The sequence below is a fragment of the Protopterus annectens genome, chromosome 3.part1, assembly GCF_019279795.1.
Source record: "Protopterus annectens isolate FY-2018-M chromosome 3.part1, PAN1.0, whole genome shotgun sequence".
Classification (NCBI taxonomy): domain Eukaryota; kingdom Metazoa; phylum Chordata; order Ceratodontiformes; family Protopteridae; genus Protopterus; species Protopterus annectens.
The window spans coordinates 380,914,093-380,936,464 of NC_056732.1; the positions used below are offsets into that span (position 1 = coordinate 380,914,093).

Genomic DNA, 22,372 nt, shown 5'->3' on the forward strand with positions numbered 1-22,372 from the left:
CGCCCTTTTTGGTTTTAGGGTTCACCCTTGGTCTGAACACTCTCCTTCTCCTATGAGGCCCTACGGTAGTTGTCGGCACCCTCCTCCGCAACTCCGTCTGTCTCTGACACATACCTATGCATCACGGCCACGGCGGCACCCAACATATACATATTAAAAGTTCCCCGTGTGTTTACACCCTATGGTGCGGCGTTTGGGAAATCGTGCTGTGTGTTGTGTGCATTCACACTTTATACTGTTGTGCTGTATACCCGGTGATGTCATTGGGTGTGTCTGTGCAGCCGTATCTGTGGATTATCTTCAGTGTTTTACCGTTGCAACTGCAACGGTATTGCCTTTAGTGTTACATTACAGTTGCCTGCATTGGCTTAGCTTTGCATCTTACATTACTGTTTCTGCACGTTGCACCTACTATTGCCTGCAGTGTATCCTGCAGGCACATGGCATATGATGCATTTTGTCTGCCGCCAACGTTATGCTACCTCTGTACTTGGCTGTGCTATTTCGGTTCTTTGCTCTTTGCATTTCTACTACATCCCCTACTATCTTTGCATTCCTATGCCTCCCCTTCCCGTTTTGTGGGAGTCTGCATGCAGAGTTGTCAGCTGCCGCGTTTGCCCTTCCTGGATTGATTGGTGTTGATTGCTCATTACGGCTCCAATTACACTGCTTCGCATTTCCTCATATTCTCCGCATTACCTTCCTATATCCGTGGTTGTTGGCGGGGAGGCCGTCACATGACTGGGTTGGGGAGCGTAGTCATCCTCGTGCACATGCATCTGTGCGCGCATTATGTACTCTCAGCGCATCTATTTCCTCACACGCCCGGTCCTGCTGCTGTGATGTGCATTGTACAGCCCATGTTTGCTGGCCTCCAATGTGCTTCCTCCTACAGTGGCACACCCTCTGCGATTGACATGTATTCCGTGTAGGCCACTCCTCGGTATACTACCGCTCGCCGTTTGCTCCATCCTTACACCGCGCCCGGTTTGGCGATTCACTATTATCTGCCTCATTTGCATGGCATTGACTGCTAATACATGGTTACGGCGCCGAACACTGCCGCCACTCCTTGACAACCCTTGCGCTGGGGTTGAGGCTTTCCATACATACTATGGTTTGTGGTGGCTGTGCAGCTGATGTGTATTATACTGCTCTTTTAGGACATTGTCATATTATTTCATTGTTTTGCACCTTCTGTGCACATATCCGGGGGTTCTGCTGTGGTTTCTGCGTACATAACATTTATGTCATTATTTACATTTTGTGCATGTTTTCTTTGGACATTCTCGGTGCCTTTCGCCATTGGCATATTGCACCTGTATGATACCTGATGTTGACAGCCTTCCATTACTCCTTGGTCATGTTTGGGTAAATGTAAACCGTTTTTTTGGTTTACATTGCCGTTATATATGCTATGCCTGCGCCGCCGTGGATCGATATTTGCCTTCATTTGCATGGTGCAATACCGCACACAGTGTGTTTAGCATACCTACGCCGGGGGCGGTCGCGCCGCCGGTAGTGCACGTGGGATTGGTTCATATCTGAATCGCTCGGTGGCCATATTTGGCTTTATAACGCCGACGCTATGCGGGCGCCTGGCGCAAGGTTCATGAATCCCGGGGTTGGTCTTATTTGCAGCAACAAACAGTGGTGATGTCATCTGGTAGTCAAGTTCTTACCTGAGTTATCCAAGTATGATGCTTAGTTTCTGATCTTTCACATGAGTAAAAGCAATGGTTGGTTTTTCAATTCTTTCCATCCCCTCTCTAACTCTTTGATGAACAAAAAATGTTCTCAAATCCTAATCACCAAGATATTAACTAACTTATTTTCATAGCATTATGTTTCATTTAAGAGTATATAGCAGAAAAAACATACTCACATCAAGTGCCACAGATTGTTTAGCCCACGATTTTTTCACTTGATCATACATCATTGTGTTATTTATGCCAAGACCACAAAAAATGACAAAAGCCTAATAAGAAAAGGAAAATAAATGTAATATTTAAAACTACTTGTAAGATATGTACATTTAGTATAATGCAGTCTTTCTTTTGTTTTAATTTGTTGGACTTGCAGCCCTCAATAGTTCTGAAATGATAACATGGGGTGTACATTACACGTGTACACTTGTACATTAAAGATGGAAATAAGTACACTTCATGAATAGGTAAGCACTTCATTACCATCAATGTTCAAGTTTTCTCATCACCTGAGCTGTGCAAAACACAATATATGATTAATGAAGCAGTAGCACCTCAACTATGAGAAACATGCTTTATTCATTATCAAAAAAACTTTTTATTTGGAGGATGGAAAGCCTAGCTCTTTATTTTATGCCCTTCCCCTGAGCAATAAAACCACTCTCTCAACTCACATCTGACCAGTCTGGTACAACAGGAAAGCGTTTTGCCTATCATTTGTGAACATAATCTGAATACCTGAAATGGCAATGAAGCAAGAAAAGGAATTATAGAATTTTTTTCCTATTTTTGCACAGTGACAGATACAAGTCAGGGTTAGTTTTGAACAAAGGACCTAACCTACAATAATTCAGTGATATACTGATGAGCTCCTACCATTTTCTTGATGCTTCACATACATCCTCTTCAGAATAAACATTTCATCATTAACTACCCTGTCTTCACTATACTCAAGTTCTACAAGGTGATGTATTTTCACAGTACAGTGCAGATAACAAGCAAGAAAAGTACAACTGGAAACCCTGGCAACTTGTACGTCCTTAAATGTGTTTATGTAAGTGCTGCTGCAAATGTTTCAGAACAGTTTTCACCAAATATGTGTATATTTATTTACTGTATATCTTTGAAATAATATTACTTTTACTTTTGTTAGAGTATGTATGCATGTATGCCATGTAATATATATCCTAAATGGTTTCATCAGTCTGAAAATGTAAAACTGATTAGATACGTAATCATAAATAAATCATTTTGTTTTTCTTTTGAGAAATGGTACAGATATAGCCACCAGGACATCTCTCTTTTAAAGTAATAATTCCAATAATTGAAAACTGAATTCAGAAATTTGATTTATTCCTGAGTGGAATATCCAAGAAGCCTGAAACAGTGCAGTGTACTACACTTTTGCATATCACAGTGGAAGAAACCCTGAAAGGTTATGTTTATTTGCGTTTTGAAAGAGAGAGAAAAGAGTATTGCTGTGATGAGACAGACACTCTAATTAGTATAAACTAAGGAAAAGCACCATATATCTGCGTTTATTCCTCTTCACAAGATAATGTAGTGTTATAAAACAATCTATATTTATTTATGATACTGTCTTAAATAACTGAGGAGAAGACTGAATTTGGTGAGTTGCATGATTTATTAGTACACAGTAGAACTGAATGTAGTATAAAATGGTCAGCTGAGCGACAGAGTACTAAAACACTCATATTTACAATTAAATAAGACTGATACAAGAAGAGTAAATGAAAATACTGTGTCACAGTTAAAAGAGCTTAGAATGAGAAGCGCTTAAAGGTAACTGTAAGACAAAGGATATGAAAAAAATATAAAAGCAGTGAAACTGTGAAAACAATGCAATGCATGAAACATGAGTGCTGCGTTACAGATACATTCTACATGAAGTGTGGCTATCATTATGTTTAAAAGAAATATCCTGTGATTAACTTAATGTGTAGATGCTATGGAAAGAAAAGTCCAAGTGAAAAATCAATGTCTTGAAGTTTGTAAAATAGGTTAATTTTGGTCAAAAGATTGCATATAGTGGAGCAAAGTCACAAAAGTACTGTTCTTGGCAAGATATATGTTGATATATGTTGAGAATGTGAAAAGACCCAGTGTGTAATAAAGTGTACAGGATATATATGACTGAAGAATCGCTTGGTAATTTGGACATCCAAGCTTAAAATTATATATTTAAAGTATGTTGTTTAGAATTCATACTGGTGCAGTGGATCTGTCCAAATATTTGAAGCACCAAACTTGAAAGAGACTAAACTACAACCACAGACGTGGAAATTGCATACTTACTCAGGTCATCATATAATACTATGAGGTCAAAAAATTTACTTGCAAAAAGATTTTAAAATACACAATGCAGTTCTAGATAACTGAAACAGCTAAACTACCTTCTATATAGAGAGTTTTATTTGCCATAACTTTGGAATGTTGAAAAGCATTCACAATGTGAATGCACGCTTACATAATGAATCCAGTAAAAATGTCTAGAATGATGGTTGACTTAAAGAGTATGAACCTTGTTAACTGGGCTAAAGTATTTGTTATGAATTCATTATACTCCACTAGATAATGTAGTGTTATATAATTATTTGATCCAAATGACAGGTTCAGTAGCTCTGAGGAATAGAAGTGAGTAGAAGTATAGTAATAGTGGAATGCATAGGTGTGATTAACAGAATAAGCACATTTGAATTGGGTAAGCAGCATGTCTTCTGCTGTGAAACCTGATAAACTGTTTATTTGTGGAAAAACACAAGGTCTTAAAAGTAAAATAAGAAATTTCTTTGTACAACTGACAAAAGTTATGTCTAGAGCTAAATAAAGTTTTTCCTAGGTGCTAATTAGGAATTTTTAGCAATTCACACATGAAATGATAATAATCTCAGGATTCCACTTGGTATTTTGTCAGCACTCAAGTGTTTCAAAGAACTGATGCACAGATAATTAGGGGGCTTGACAGTGCTGTCAGTATTAATGTGTTACTAATGTTGAGCCAGACCAAGGAGGAGCATGTTGCAAGACTGGCAGTGTTGCTAAAAGACTGAGACACATCATGCTCCAATGAGCAAAAGTGTAAAATTAGAGCTAGACAGCTGAGATATATAGGTCATTCTTAACATCTGAAGGCTTCAACCCAACAAGAAAGCAAGCTAGAACAGTAGCAAATCTGTCTCATCAGAGGACAAATATGTATAGCTCTCAACTTCCTTGCTCAAAAATCCCAGACAAAACCAAACATAATGAATGCCCAAAATCATAGTACTCTATGTCACTTAGAAGGTTAACAGAACTACTAGTGTTCCATCAGTCCATTTTCTGAAGAACATGAGGTATGAATCTATAATGTCTGACATTACTCATTCATTACCACAAATTAAAAATGTTATGACAGACAAAAACAATAACATGAGACAAAATCAGTTACATTCTGAAAATCAAGGACAGTGGAGAGCTATGTAAACAACCTCTCATTAGATACATTGCTATAATGCAGTACCTTTCAAAATCTGTTACAAACATGTCAAATAAACATGATCATTGAGTGAACAGTTGACTGTTTTGAAGGCCCACAGCAGACATCACCTTCCCTAGAGACCATAACTGTATGTACTGGTGTTCTATTAATACCCAGTCTGTCTCATTTTCTACCATTCTGTATCTCACAGTCTGTGTGAATAGGAAACTAATTTCTTATAAATTGTTAACTCTGACAAATGAGACATCTGTTGTGTAGCCCACACAGAATCCACTTACCAAAACTTAGAAAGTCATCAACTGGAATAACTTAATTCCAAGCCACAATGTGAAATACTAAGATGCATATAAGTATTTACAGGGCCAGCCTTAGCTGAAATGGCGGCCTAGCCGAAGTAGTGCTCTGGCACTGCTTAAGCCCCAACCACACCATACTCATGAAACACACCTATTTGAGGCACACCCACAGGTAGGTCACTCCAGAAGAAAGCCACTCCAGTCATTTCCTTAAATTATGTAAATGCATAGGAAGAAAAAGATACCTTGTAATGTTAAATGCATTTCGTACATTAAATACCATAGACGGATCATTGTCAAATAGGGCCCTAGGCAGGGAAATAGACCAGCCCCCCCCAAAGCAGCCCCTCCTGCAGTAACTCCCTACAACCCAAGCAACAGCCCCCTCCTCAGCCATTCCAGTGTTCTATTATTTGGCTATTTCTCACCAGTTACCATGCAGACTGTTCAACTCTGTCAGTATGCATACTGTTCTCTTATTTGCTTCTACAGTTATTATAGATATTGAAATAAAATAGCACAGATAGCCATTTGCTAAACAAACAATACAGTCTTGCAATGAAAACAGACTTAGCTTGAGCAGGTAAACTTCCCTGCCCTTGAAAGTCACATTCTTTGAAATGGCAAAACTCACATTCATTGAACCGGCATGAAAACCCACATTCATAGAAAATGCATCTGGCCAGTGGAGGATTAAGTTTACCTTTGGGCTGTTTTTAAACCATATGTTCCTTGCACACATTTTTAGGGCCATGCGTGCATGTATTTATTCTTTGATTCACCTTCCTGATTGTATTAATTTATATTCCTTGTATAATACAGCACCACTTGTTAGAATGTGTTTTAAATTTGTAGTTTTAAACATTCTTTTATTAAACAATGAAAAGAATGTATGAACCAGTAATGAAAAAACTGCCCAATTCAGAATATTTCCATTATAAAAGTCTACTCAAACTTCTGTCATTACAATCCACCATTATCAGTAAATATCTATAATCTCTGCAGAATTAAAAGCCATCTAAACAATTCCATACTAAAGAGACCTGTAACTAATGAAGAGGTTGCTGCTAGCAAACTTTATACTTCAAGGGCAACAGGCACTTTGTAGATGAAACAATGAAGAATAAACTGTCTATGTTATATAAAAAAAATGATAATCTAGTAATATTGCAATAGGGAATGGATATGACAACAGGGTCATAGTTACTAGGTATCTCCTCCTTCTTCTTCTTTCAGCTTTTCCTGGTTAGGGATCATCACAGCGGATCACCTGTCTGCTCATGATTGGCAGTGGAGTTTTACAGTGTTGAGTTGCCAGCCTGGCAACCAACCTTCCACAGAAGGCACACACATGCACACACTCAGATCTAGGGCCAGTTTAGAGTGTTCAATCCACCTACAGCATGTCTTTGGGATGTGGGAGGAAACCGGAGCACCCGGAGGAAACCCACACGACCACAGGGAGGACATGCAGACTCCGCACAGAAGGCACCCCAGCTGAGGATCGAACCAGAGAACCTCTTGCTGTGAGGCGGCAATGCTAACCACTGCACCACCGTGGCTGCCCTACTAGGTATCTCCTCCAAAGGAGGATATTCTCAGGACTGCAGCATCCACCCCTTTAAAGTATAACACAGTACAGTATCAGCATTCCATCTACATACTGTGGGAGTAGAACCCAGGCCTTCTGCATCAAAAGAAAGTATGCTACCTGTTGTGCTACTAACAATGCAAACAGACTTGGCATAAGCAGCACTAAACTTCTCTTCCCCTGAAGCACTCAGCTCCTTGTAAAATCCACATGACACTCAACTATATCTCTCAATGTTGCAGCACAAGAAATTTGGAAAAAGCCAACATTTACTGGCAATGGGGACAAAGGCCCAAAACCAGGGACAAATTTTAAACATTGCTTGTAGAATCTTAGAAAGTTGCTAGAATAAAATGCTTTATATTACCATGCATTTCCTGAAAGATAGGAAGACTGAAACTTAAATGGCTATCATTATTTAGTGATTTCAGTTCTCTCTGATTTGCCAGAAAACCACAAATTTTAAGAGGAATAGACCAAAAGTATGAGCCAGACATTTCAGACATTCTGTGAAAATTTGGACAGTTGAAATATATGGACTCAATTCCTTGCATCACAAGTGATGGTATGGGTAGAGAATTCAGGCTCTTGTTTCTTGAGCCTAAGGTACAGGGTTTGAGCATGAGTAACACTAACCACCAGGTATACTTAACTGGGGCATTTCACACACACACACACACACACACACACACACACACACACACACACACACACACACACACACACACACACACATTCACACCCATATGCAAGCACACACATGAAAATGAAGCAGCAATTACATCTTGGATGAGACTGGACACACACAGACTTAGCAATTCCATCTTAGATACACACACTGACTTGAAAATGAATTCTACCTCTGCAGCAAAAGGGTGTACTGTTTTAAAATTGTGTGGGCGGAACAGGATGTTTGAATACATGCACAGACATGATATGACTGGACCAGAAGAACAGGACATGATACTATGGAACTGTTCAAAACAGTGAGTACATGTGACAGTCCCACCCAGGGTGGACCGTCCCCCTTGCCCCCCCCTTAGCTACTCCACTGGTCGCTAGCCCCTCACCCTTGGAACCCTTTGAACACATAATAAGAAAGTAACTTAATTAAATAAATAAATACAAATTGCACCCTTTATGAAGCCAATTAGGTTTGTGTGCTTTTATATGAGGGCACATCACCTTGCAGACTTCTACAGCGTGTGTGTGTGTGTGTGTGTGTGTGTGTGTGTGTGTGTGCGTGCGTGCGTGTGTGTGTGTGTGTGTGTGTGTGTGTGTGTGTGTGTGTGTGTGTGTGTGTTGCGTGCAGAATTTGTCGCTTGCACTGCATTGTTTCTTTGTCATCTTATTTATAGTCTTTCTATCCCATTTATTTGCCTGGACCTATAAGATGTGCTTGCATGAATTCAACATTCAGGCACTCTTCTAGTAATCAATATTAAATCATTTTAGTGTCAATCTAGTACATGAATGTTTCAATCTTCCTTCAAACTATGTAATAAATCATGTCTCAGTTATAAAAAAGAATGTCTGGTTACGAGTAAATCAGTTCAAAATGGTATTAGTAACGAAGAACATGCCTTAAAGGAAAACTCCACCCTAGAACTAAAAAATATGTTTTTTTGTTTCAGTCTGTCTTGGTTTCCAGACCTATTTTAACACCTAAAAATGACTCTAAGTGCTTTATTTGTAATTTTAGCCTGTTTACCACAACATGGTATTTTAATTGCTGGAACGTGTTCTGAGAGACTGCCTTCCAATCTATCTGCAAATATACAGAGCTGAGTATATTTTTTTGTTTTAGAGTTTGTACTGTTGCTTAGATCTCGGTTGAAACTGTCCCCCCCCCATTTTCTGCCGTGTCTTCAGTTGGTAGAACTGTCTTTTACAGCTTGTGTGTTATCTAACTCAAGGATCACTTGCATAAAATTAGACCTGTTAGTAACAGCCCGCATTTAATTGTTGGAACTTGTGTTCTGAGAGACTGCCTTCCAATCTATCTGCAAATATACAGAGCTGAGTATATTTTTTTTGGTTTTAGAGTTTGTTAATTGTTGCTTAGATCTCTGTTGAAACTATTGTCTCCCTGTTCAGAGAGACTGCTTTCCAATCCATCTGCAAATATACAGAGCTGAGTATATTTTTTTGGTTTTAGAGTTTGTTAATTGTTGCTTAGATCTCTGTTGAAACTATTGTCTCCCTGTTCTGATAGACTGCCTTCCAATCTACCTGCAAATATACAGAGCTGAGTATATATTTTTTGGTTTTAGAGTTTGTACTGTTAATTGTTGCTTAGATCTCTGTTGAAACTGTTTTGTCTCACCCACCCTCCCTATTTCTGGCTTGTAGTTTAAATTTGTGGCTTTTGCAGTTGCCCGCCCCACTGTAGATTTGATCTGGGACACTCCCCCAGTCCCATCTCTTTACCACGTTCTACCTAATAAACTCTTTCTGCACTTGCTTTTAGTTCCTTTTAATTTAATTGCATTTTTTAAACTGTTTTTGGTCTAATATTGCTACATAATCAAGTGTGCTAGCTTGCACTGCATGTGAATTGTTTTTACTACCGTTTTTGCTACTTTTCTGTAAAAAAAAAAACTGTAAGCCTGTTCCTACCTTTCCTGTAACTAGTGTTCCAGATAAAGATTTGCTGTATCCAGGACTGTATTTAAGCTTCTGAGCCCCCCAAGTCTTTCTGTGTCGGAGGGAAGACTTCTAGGTTATCAGTGGAAGTGGTAAGCACTAGGTAACCTGTCTACCACATAAGGAGTGGTTCTGGCCCAGAAATTGTAGTTATTGGGAGTTTGGACAATCTCTTCCATCTCTCTCAACCTTTTGATTTGAAAGCTTGCATTTGCACTTGTTTCTGTCCTGTAACTCTTCTAGTGCAGAATACAGATTCTTAGTTTTTTGCACTTAAATTTGCTTATTTGTGCTCAGCACTTGTTTGGAACTTGTAAGCACTAAATAAGCTACTAATTACTATAGCACTCAACCTTCCTCATTACCTAGAGGCAAACAGTTTTTTACTTACTTTTCTCACTTGCTTAGAGAAAAACAGCTCTTGTACTCACTTTCCTCACTTATCTAGAGGAAAATAGTTTTTTATTCAGGCATGTCCAAGGGTCAGCTCCCAGTGTTCTCTCCTGGCTATCTGATGAATCTGGGCATCTTGAGGCAATGCAGAAATTGCCTCACATACACAGACAACCCTCTCCTCCTACCACCCAACACTACAACCTGTGAGAGATGCACTTATCTAGCCAAACTGGAGGTAAAGCTCTCTCCAACCAAGACTGAACTTGACAGTCATGAGGAGAAGGTAAACATTTGCACCACACCACACTCATTACATAGTCTCACTAAATCTACACCACCAAAATCCACACATAGTAACACAAAAACAATTGCAGAGGCTGTCAATAATAATCTGTCTAAGCAACAGAGATCTCCAAAGCAGAAATGCAAGCAACCTTTATCCCCCAACACAACCCAAATGACACATAGCCCACAGACTCAGTGTGCCACTCAACCACAGCCAATAAGGCAAAACAACATACCCAACACACTAGTTATAGGTGACTCTATAGTCAGGCACACTGATGTCCCACTCATCAGGCTAAACAAGGAGAAGGTTACTGGCAGCTGCCTGTCGGGTGTTTGGATCCACCACATAACCCATGCACTCAGGTCACTCCACAACAAGTACAAATATGACTCTGTCATTGTCCATGTTGGTATGAATGACCTGAGACGTACCTTCCTGGACTACATGAAAAGAGACATGAAAGAGCTCTCTGATCTTGTAGCCCAGGCAGGTATCACCCTAACCCTGAGTAGCATTCTGCCATCACCCAGAATGATACCACAGTACAAGGACAAAATGATTGACTTCAACAATTGGCTAAGCTTCTGGTGTCATTCTAAGGGGATCCAGTAACTGTCTGCTTGGGATGACATGGTCGACAGACCATGATGCTTTGCCACAGATGGCCTGTACCTGTCACCTCTGGGATTCCTGATACTGGCTAAGGTTCTTGCTGCCCCTATAGTACCTTTTTTAGGCAAGGTTCAAATAACAAATTCACCACCATAACAGGAACAGGCAAGCAAAACCTGAGGGTAATGCTACTCCATGCTAGAAGTCTAAATCTCAAAATGCACTCACTCGAGGCACTCCTTAAAATGGAGAACATCGATATCTATGCAGTGACTGAGACCTGGTTCAAGGCTCCAGACAGCACCCCTGCACTACCAGGCTATAACTCATACCACACTTTTCGGCCATGTAACCTGAACCGAAACACCAAAGGCGGAGGTATGTCCATATTCATTAAGGATATCCACACCTCCAGGCTAGTTGCTCAGCATAATGCATCTGAGGTTATCCAAGTGCAACTATCTCTGGGCAAAACTGCAATCCAAATTGTAGCTTGCTACAGATCCCCCACCATGCCCCAAGATTCCCAGTCCTCTTTTCTTGATGTACTGAAAAATATTAGGGTTCAACCAAACACCCTAATAATGGGCTACTTCAACTACCCCACCATTAACTGGGAAAACTACTCATGTACCAGCTCCTTAGCTCAATGCTTTCTGGAATTCATAAACTCCAATGCCCTGGATCAACTTATCTACAGCCCCACCAAGGGCAACAATATTCTAGACCTAGTCATTACCAACATGCATGATCGGTGTTCCACACCTGAAGTCAACTCCACATGGGTCCAATCTGACCATAAGCTAATCACCCTTGATATCCACATCCCTCCCCCACCCCACATTAAGGAAACCATGGTAAAAAATTTCTCCAAAGCCAACTTCATGCTTCTTAAGACAGAAGTGGTGAACTTCATGACACCCATGCAGATGGACAATACAGTTACAACTGCTGAATCCTACACAGATGCACTCTGTAAGCACTTACATGAGTGCATGGATTGTGCTATCCCAAACAGAACCAAGATGCTATCCTCCAAAAAAAAAGAAGCCAATCTGGTGGTCCCCTGCCATAAACAAACTGTACAACAGAAGGAAAAAAACTGTTGCAAAAGAGAGTAAAATCCCATGAGTGGAGGAGCTCCCTGGTCAGCCTCAGTAAGAAGCTGAGATCCCTTATAAGATCCTCCAAAGCTAGCTACGAAAACAAAATCACCACTAATTCTAAGGACAACCACAAAACATTCTATAGCTATGTCAAGAATCTCGATGGCAACACCCAGATCTACTCTGAGTTACAGCACAACGGCACAAAAATTACAGAAATAACTGATATTGCCAACATCCTGGCAGATAGGTTCAGTGCTAACTTTACCCCCCCACCCCCTAAAGGGCCCATATCTATACAGGAAGAATGCAGAGTCCCTGTAATCACAACTACACAGGTAAAGGCTGCACTCTCTAAAGCCAAAAACACAGCATCCATGGGACCGGACAACATCCCAGGCTGCATTTTACATGAACTTCAGAACAAACTGGCTTCCCACTTAAGCACCATGTTCAATAATAGCCTCGCATCAGGCTTTGTGCCCACTGAATGGCAACAGTTATCCCACTCCACAAAGGGGGAGCCACCACTGATCCTGGGAACTATCGACCTATTAGCCTTACGAGCCTGGTCTGCAAGGCCATGGAACGTATCATCATGGAACTCATAAACAAAGACATTGGTAACCTCCAAACTCTGGATCCCACCCAGTTCAGGTTTGTGAAAGGCAGATCATGCCTCCTGAACCTGATCGACTTCTTTGAGGCAGTCACCAAAGCCGTAGAAGAGGGTAAGGTGGTTCACATAGCCTATCTTGACCTCGCCAAGGCTTTTGACCCCGTCCCCCATTCTGGAATTATAGCTAAACTCACTAAACTAGGTATAAATCCCTATGTAAGAAGATGGGTTGCCAACGGGCTCACTGACATAACCCACACTGTAAAAGTTGCAGACTCCAAATCTGACCTGAAAGCAGTGACAAGTGGAGGACCACAAGGTTCAGTCCTGGGACCTCTCTGGTTTGGTATCTACTTCTCTGATGTACAGGCTAACACAGAAGGCCTCTAGCTAATGAAGTTTGCAGATGACTGCAAACTAGGAGCAATAGTCAAGTCCCCAAATGATGTGGGCATCCTAGAGAAGGGCCTCACTGAGACAGATGCCTGGTGTCAGAGGCATGTTCTCAAGCTCAATGCCAAAAAGTGTCATCCCCTTTGGTAAAAACTCTGTACCCATGAACTACCACATAGGCAGCAATCTACTTAACACTGAATGTGTGATAAGAGACCTTGGGACCCAGGTGGACAGTAGTCTTTCCTTTGATAGTCACATCGCCACAGTAGTCAAGAAGTCCTTCTACATCCCACACCTCATCATAAAAGGGTTCTCATCCAGGAAAAAAGAGGTCATTGTTCCCCTCTACTCGACACTCATTAGACCCATTATAGAGTACAATGCCCCTTTTGGAATGTTCCTCACAAGACATCTGCAGCAGCTGGAAAGGCCACAGAAGTACCTCACAAAGAGGATTACTGGCCTCAAACAAATGCCCTACACTGACCGCCTCAAAAAACTCCAAATTTACTCCGCAGCATATCGCCTACTCCAAGGTGATCTCTGCCTAACATATAAAGCTATGTCAAACCCAGAGCTGTTGGACATGCTACACCTAAAGAAATCCCACACGCTACACGCTACACGCTCTAGGGACCTAAACCTTGTCGCCACAATAAACAGGACATGCTGGAGGGATAGATTCCTGTCCCAGAGACTTCCCATACTCTGGATCAGGCTACCCGTCTATGTCAAGCAAGGTTCTTCATTAGCATTCTTCAAGAAAAATCTTGATGAGTGGATGGGAAATAGGAAATACACTCTGGGGATCACTTCTGTGTCTCTGATCGACAATGGCACAGGAAAATAACTTTCTTGGGTGGGGTAAGCCAGGGAACCTTGTTGGCTAGGCTTACGTAGGCCCTTGGGCCGATAGCCTAGTACCTACCTATGAACCTATGGCTACCGATGGAGCTTGCTATATCAATGTGATCTTCTTCTCCTTCAAGCCTTTCTCTTTCCCATAAGGCATTTCAAGTCTTCTTTCTGTGACTCATGCCAGACATAAGGAAGTAACTGTGAATTCCCATGCCATTGACATATAATGGGAAATCTGTGATTCACTGTCAGTTTGTATTCCTTCTGTATTAGGCCTGCTTCTTTTCTGTTGCTAATCACCCTCATTTATGCTTAGCTTAGAGCTTGCTTTACAGTATAATTTGAAGTTATCCAGCAGCAAACAGAGTTGTAGCTAAACTGGATGCCTTTGTTCTAAGTGTTCTTTTGTAGTCCAACATGAATTGACAGTCCCCTCCTCCAGCACTACTACTGCAGAGGTGTGAAAACTGTCACTGCAACTGACAGCTCAGAATTGAAAGGAAGGGAGTGCCATTTCAAATGTCTTCCCCTCTGCCTGCAGAATCATTTAGTTCTTTAATTTGTTTGGCAGCAGCAGAAAGATTTAAGTAAACAATTTCAGTTTTCGTAAACCAGTTACAGATAATTTTTGATTATTTCATTGTGTTGACTTTTTTATTTCCCCCTATTTCTACAAGACATTATTATGTTAACTTATTTTTGCTTTCCAATCTCTTTGAGGAACATCAATCTAGTGAGATGCTGTTTCTGTATTTTCCCCGACATTTGCATCATCTCCACATATTTTAAAGGACTGCAAAACAGTAGATTGCAAACCTGTGTCTATGATGCTGACACAGTAAAAGAATGTACTGAAAACTCACATTATTCTATACTCCATGAAGTGAATTTTTTTTTTGGGGGGGCTACTAATTATTTTGTGCATGTATGTATCACTTGTGTAATGCAGACAACTGATGCATTTTGGGAGCTTAATATGATCTTCTCTAATTCAGCTGAAACTAGTTAGCAATCCTCTATTCCTTTAACCGTATTACTAAATTTACTTTGAGGCACTCCCTGTCTGTCTTTGTGCACATTTCCAATCTTACTGCTACACTGGTCATATATTGAGTTGTTAATTGGCTGCAGACACTACTCAGCCACAGTTATTCATATTCTTCACATTACTAATTTTGCTTGGGTCTCTTTAAAACAACAAAAGAGACGCGTGCAGTTTGCACAAAACACCACATAGGAGGGTTTACACCCTTCAATAAATTAAGGATTGCAGCATCCAATTTGCAGTTGTACTAACTAAACTTGTCAAGTCAGGCAGTAAGCACACAGGAGTGAAATACTATTGTCAGTGTCATGAGTACAGAATGGCAATTTTGCCTCCATACTTTTTCTGTCTATTTTATTACAAGTCACTGTACCAGGCAGTGCTGTGTGGACTTTTGGCAATATTGCACATCTTATTCCAAGTTCTCCTAAATATTGCCACCAGAGATCCAAAATCAAACTTCATAGCACTCTCCCCTTTGTGTAAATGTGTGTAGGCCCTACAAATTACTTAAGGATACCTAAAATACATGGATCACATCACACAAACCGACTTTGTGACTGCTGCATAATGTTACGCTATTTCACACTGTGCATCAGACTATAGTACATGGCCACACAAGTTACAATGTGTCAAGGGTACCAGCCATCATCATCTGCACAGGTGACAGGGAGCACACTACACAACGGCTTGGACTATAAACACTGTTAGGAGGGCATAACTGCTACACATGGTATTGAACATTGTGATGCCTGTGCCATATCACCACCCACTTGCTAATTAGGCTCATGTCTAACAATTAATGGCTTCTCAGTGATTGTGCAAGACTGTCTATGGAAATTGCTTCATGCTACTTACATAAGCTCAATGTATTTTTGGGTTACGCTACATACTTCATACATGCACCGGCTTTGCTGAGTCTGATTCTTGTCTTTATCTCTGTGCATGGCCTTATGAAATTCAATGCCCTACTGCAACTAACATACTCTCTTTAATAGTAAAGTCTTTCAAATAAAAATAATGATGCAACTACATATATGAAATAGTCCTTCACGCATAAAACCATGCTTGACCAGCACTATACTTACCCTACAGGTGTGCCTGCATCCAGTGTTCCAAAATTCGGATATTCGGATACAAGATTTTCAATGCCATTAACTATGTGCATGAATGTTTGCTACAAGCCATAGTAATTCATCAACTGCACATTTGCCAATTAGTAGCATTGACCTACCACTGCTTCTCATTTTAATGTTACAAGCAGTCCATCCACCGATCATTGCGTTTCCCTTCCCTTAGCCCATCAAACATTCTTAATAGTCTTACACCACCATAACTTCAAGTCAGCAGATCATAACCATTGGTTTTCCTTCCCTTACAACATCCAACATAGCTGGGTGTCACCCCCCCCCCACGTCAAGTCACCAGACAATGACCATTGCATCTGTGAAGTGTTTCTATTACACCACCACAAAATGTAATCAACTGACTGCCAGTGAACCCTCCCATTCCCTCTCCTTTGCAAGTGCATGCCTTGCTGCCCTGTGCATTTATCTGGTTCCATCACAGTACCCACACTGAAAGAATTGAAATGAATACTGTTACAATGCATTATATCCATGACAAACTATGTCATACCTATAGTGGCACACCGCTTTCTTAACGTGAAAATCCAGTCTCTTCAGTTACGGTTAATACAGGCTGCATTCCTATGCATGAAAATCATTAGCTGTTGGCACACAACGTTGAAAGGGAAAATCAGAAACCCAAAAACCAGCATCAGACAAAGGCTGCAGTTAGACACTGCGTCCCACAGTAGTAATAATCTGGCTATGCATCAAAGAAACATTTATCAACAGTAGATGGGTCACGGCCAGTTGTCAAAAACAGGTGTCCGCTACAGCCAAAACATTCTCTAGGCTCACCATGTAAGTTAGTGAGATATGATTCCATATGTATGCAGTCGCTGTCTTACAACAGAGCCCTTATCATGCATGCCTACTGCATAGTTCTAGAAGGTACTATGTAGTCAAATTAAACTGACATATGTCACATTAGCACGCAAATTAACACATGCAGGTATGTGTTTCCGATAATGTATATAAACATACTTTTTGGGGGCCATGTAATTCAGGACATATATACATTTGTAGTGCTAGAATCAGAAATATTGGTTTGACATTATTTAAATAAAGGAGTTAGCATAAAGTATTTGAGGACGTGTAAAAAACAGACATCTAGGTAGCAGCATGATGTGGTACTGGACCCTCATAGACATATGTATGTGGTGTTGGAGCTTGGAAGCAGTATGGAAATAGTTTCAGATCTATTATGCAGATAGTATTCTTAATAAGTCAATCTGATATTTTTCTAGAATATTTTTTTCAACCAGACAGCCATCATCCCTCCTGTAATAAACCCGCTTCCACCACTGGTGGACAAAAGAAGACATTCCAACAATCCGAAGTGCCAAACTGACAATTGCAAAAGCAACTTACCAAAAACACTAATTTAGACTTTTTACAGGGGGCAAGGCCTCAGCACACTCCTATGTGGGTAGCAAGCCCACCCCACCAATTTATATATACCATATCCATCATTGCAGCAAGTTGAAGGGGAAAACCCCACCAAAAAGTGATCACTTCTGGATCAACTCACTGTAGGAATTGTAACGAGTCACTTGAATCTCAGGCAGTCACAGCCTGACAGTTCTAACTTCACCCACCAGTCGGATTACCAAAAATCCAAATGGTTTGTTCTCCAAAGGGGTAGTACCTGATTACAGAAGGCCATCATCCAGGCAACCCTCTGCCAGTGTTGTGTCAGTCCTTACCCTTGACCATGGTGGTTATAATGGCAGATTCCTATAGTGCTTTGTCTCAGCAAATAGAGACAAAGGTACTTGGAGAACAGATACATCCTACCAAAAGTCTGGACTGGGAAATTTGTATACCTATGATCATAACTCCTCCAACTTCACTAGGACTGCAGGCTGCTATCAGTCAGAAACAAAGGTGAAAAAATTGAGTGACATAAAATGACACAAAATATCACCGTAAACTGATCAATTGACCTAATAATGAATAGGATATGCAGTATTTCCATAGCTCAGCGGACAACAACCCTGATAGGTAAATGAATCCAAATACAGTGAGACACATGAAAGGATAAATGGTCATCAAAGGAAAAATTATGTTACATCATGGAACTTATAAACAAAGACATTGGCAACCCTCAAACATTGGATCCCACCCAGTTTCGGTTTGTGAAGGGCTGATCTTGTCCCCCGAACCTGATTGACTTCTTTGAATCAGTCTCCAGAGCTGTGGATGAGGGTTGGCAGTCCACACAGCCTATATGGACCTCATCAAGGCCTTTAACACCATCCCCCACTCGGGAATCATACATAAACTTACTAAGCTGGGCATAAATCCCTATGTCACTCGATGGGTTGCCAGCTGGCTTACTGACAGAACCCAGACTGTAAAAGTAGCCAACTCCAAATCCAGCTCCAGACAAGTGACAAGTGGGTTCAGTCCTGGGACCGCTCTTGTTTGACATCTACTTCTCTGAAGTACAGGCCAACACTAAGGGACTCTGGCTAACAAAGTTCGCAGATGACTGCAAACTGGGAGCCATTATTGAATCCCCTAATGATGTCCCCAAATGAAATCCTACTAGGATAGCTGAACTTTATTTGTGGTTAATGAGTCTCCTTAATTGATCGCAGATGTGTACTCCAGAAGACTGAGTGCTGTAAATAAAGCAAACGATGCTTCAACAAAGTATTAGGTTTAAGGGTGTGCACATGTATGCATCCAGCTTATTGTACTTTTTTTAAATTGTATATTTTTGCACCTAACAAATTCATTTGGTATTTCAATTGAATTGTACAGGTTATAGGTCACATTACAGGCGGGAAAAGTTTTGACATGATTTATTGTGGTCTCATTTTTTAATATAAAAAACCAAGTGAAAAGAGATGAAAGTGAACTGCCGTCACAAAAACCAAACAATGTGTTCACTCTGCAGACCAAATAAGGGTATGAGACCCAAGCAATGCAATGCCGGATAGAAATAAAATAGTGGAAATAATCCAAGATAAATGTAGAATGAATAAAAGCTGGTTTATTTTAACGCTTGTAAACAACAAAACTGCGTTTTCGAACTTCTTCCTCAGAACAAACACAATTTCTGATACAACACATAGAAAAAACACACACCTTTTATACATCCATCAATTAGGAAGTTTAAATAATTAATGCTAATTGATTAAAATGGTTAAAATCAAGTTTAATTCCAAAATAATTGTTTAAAATCCAAATATGTTAAAATATTGAATGAATAAACTTTATATGCATTGTGTTGAAGTTCAATAGATTAAATAAAGACATATTTATGAAAAGTTAATTGATTAAAAAATGATTAAAAAATATATATATGGCATAGTACTGTTGAAAAGGGTATTTCTTTAAGTGTTACACTGTATTTATCTGTTAGAGTTTTGTGTACTTCTTCTACCATCTAGTGGGCATAGGGAAAATTACAATTTGGCAGCTCTTAACTTTAAGACTGGTTTTATTGAAAGCATTTCGTTTAAACCTGGTTCCTTGGTAGCGTCCAATGTGATCTGCCAAAATAATTCCCTATATTCTAGTTTAGTCTCCCACATGCCACCCCTGACCTCCCTTGGTACAACTTCCAATACAAAGAAATAAAAAACAGAATCCTTACAAATCTGGGTGTGTGAAACAGTGCGTTGTTTACATTGTTTCTTTTAATTTCATAAGTATGTTTATATATTCTGGATTTTAATTTCCTTTCTGTTTTACCCACATAGAAAGAAAAACAGGAGTGGCATGTGGCAATATATACTACCCCTGTAGTGTGGCAGTTTGCAAATTTGGTAGAAGAAATTGTTCTTTTTCTACTGGGAATGAAGATACTAACATTGTTTTGAATATATTGACATTGGGAGCAGGAACCACATTTATAAGTACCCTTTTTGTGTGAGTCAGTGTTTATAATAGAAGCTCCTCCGAGTTCAAAAATATTTTTTAAATTCTTATCCCTTCGATATATAAATTGTATTGACTGATTCTTTAAAGGTTCAAGGTCTGTAAAATCCCTGAATTTGTCCCATTCCTTACTGATGGTATTTTTGAGTGCCACTGCATCTCTAGTGTAGTCCATAATGAATGCATTTGAAAAATTGTTACCCTGGTCAGGGTCATTTGTATCTAAGTTGAGGTCTAAATCATCCTGTCCAAGGATAGGGGCAAATCTCCCTTTTCTACCTTCTACAACTACTTTATAAATTTCATCCGTCAAGTATGAAGGATACCCCCTTTTTAAAAACATGTCTATTATAAATTGACAATCATTAAGGAAATCTGAATCTTCGGAGGTCATCCTACATGACCTTATGAGTTGTCCCTTGAGGATATTTCTTTTTTGACTAAAGGGGTGCCCACTCGAAAAATGAAGATAAGAATTTGAGAATGTAGGTTTTCTGTGTATCTTGGAAATAAAATGGTCACTATTTTTACTAAGTGAAACATCCAGGTAAATACATTCATCAAAATCCACCTTAGCTGTAAAATCCAAAAAGCTAGTTGTGCCTTTGATGTAGTCAAGAAATTCATAAAACCTTTCCAGTGTATCAATCCAAAAGATAACGATGTCATCCAAAAAACGTTTGTAAAGAACCCAGCTATTGACAAATTCACATTGGTTTATAAACAAATTTTCCCACCAAGAGAGAATAATGTTGGCATAAGTGGGAGAACATTTAGCTCCCATTGCCACTCCCTTTTCTTGCCGAAAAAATTCACCCTGGAAGTACATGAAATTGTTTTTTAGAACAACCTCCATCAAAAGAAGGCAGGTTCTGAATTCGTTGTTTGTGAATCCCTTGTCATGTACCATACTTTCTTCCAACCACAGTAAACCAATGTCATGTGGGATGGAACCAAATAGGTCTACGATGTCCAGTGTAATGAATATAATGTTATTAGAGAAGAGATGTGTTTTTACTTGTTTCAAGAAATCCCAAGAATCTTTTAGAACTGTACAACTCTTGTTAGAAAGATTTTTTAGTTTAAAATCCACGTATTTAGCCAAAGGGGTGGTAATAGACCCCTCTGAAGCAACAATAAGCCTCAATGGAGGGTCATTTGGATCTTTATGAATCTTGGGGATGCCAAAAACCGAAGGAACCCTGGGACCCTGTGTTGTGAGAAAATTGAAGGTGTCCAAATCTATAGAACCCTCCAGTAACAAATCATTTAATAACACATTAATTTTGGCTGTAGAAATATTTATTTCATTAATAGAGGCTCTAGTGTAGTTGTTAACATTTTGTAAGCTTTCCTTCATTTTGGATTCATATATTATGGCATCCATCAAGACAGCTCCACCTCCCTTGTCAGGTTGCATGATACGAATTGTTTTATTACTTTTCAGTTTTTCCAGTAGTTGAATTTCGTTTTGAGGTAAATTGGGATACACACGGTGTACCCCCACAGTTTTCCTGATTTCGTTTTCCATCACTTTTTCTAAATTTCTTAACTGGGGATGAAGGGGGGGATTGAAAACACTCTTCCTCCTTAGCTGTGTGTTGGTATTAAAGTTGTTATGGGTTCCTTCAAAAATAAGTCCCAAATTTTGTTTCCTTAAAAAAAGTTTTAAGTCTACAATGGCCTTGGGAATACTAGTTTTCCTTAAGGGTATAAACTTGAAACCTCTCACAAACAATTCGAATAATTCTGGTATAACTTCCAGGGAATTATAATTGAAAATCTTGTATTGATGATATTCATAAATGTTCCCACTTTGTTTTATTTGGTCATTGCAGTCCACTAATTCCTGTATTTCCCCCTGTAGGGATAACCTGAGTGGGGGTGATTGTGTACTGGGTTCCGATTCCGTAATCTGTCTGACCTGCGTAAAGGGGGAACATATTCTAAAGGGATGTCCCTTGAAGCATCATCCCCCATGTCATTCACAAATCCTACATCTGCTTCTAATTCTATATTGTTGTTGTCCTGGTTAGTTTTCACTAACTCATCCCTGTAGTGGTAATAGGGTTTGGGTTTGGGGTATGCTGTCCCCTCACTGTAAGCTCTAATGTCTCTTTCCAATTTTTGAGCTTTCCTTTTCATATTCTTAATACATTCATTTTCTATTTGTGAAAAAATACTGTTGTATAGAGATTTTTCTGTCTCTATTGAAAACAATAAATCATTAGAAATGTCATGATTAACGTTGTTAATTTTGGTAACCAAGTGTGCCCTAATCCTATCATTTTC

The 22,372-nt window shown here is 39.7% G+C and overlaps 1 protein-coding gene across 1 annotated transcript in view; it reads right to left on the minus strand.

Moving 5' to 3' along the window:
* Positions 1 to 22,372, minus strand: part of LOC122798137 (dual 3',5'-cyclic-AMP and -GMP phosphodiesterase 11A-like) — a 757,362-nt gene that overhangs the window by 313,652 nt on the left and 421,338 nt on the right. Inside the window, exon 9 of the mRNA XM_044066848.1 lies at positions 1,886 to 1,978. Coding sequence (XP_043922783.1) covers positions 1,886 to 1,978 — 93 coding nt within the window. The remainder of the gene's footprint in view (positions 1 to 1,885; positions 1,979 to 22,372) is intronic.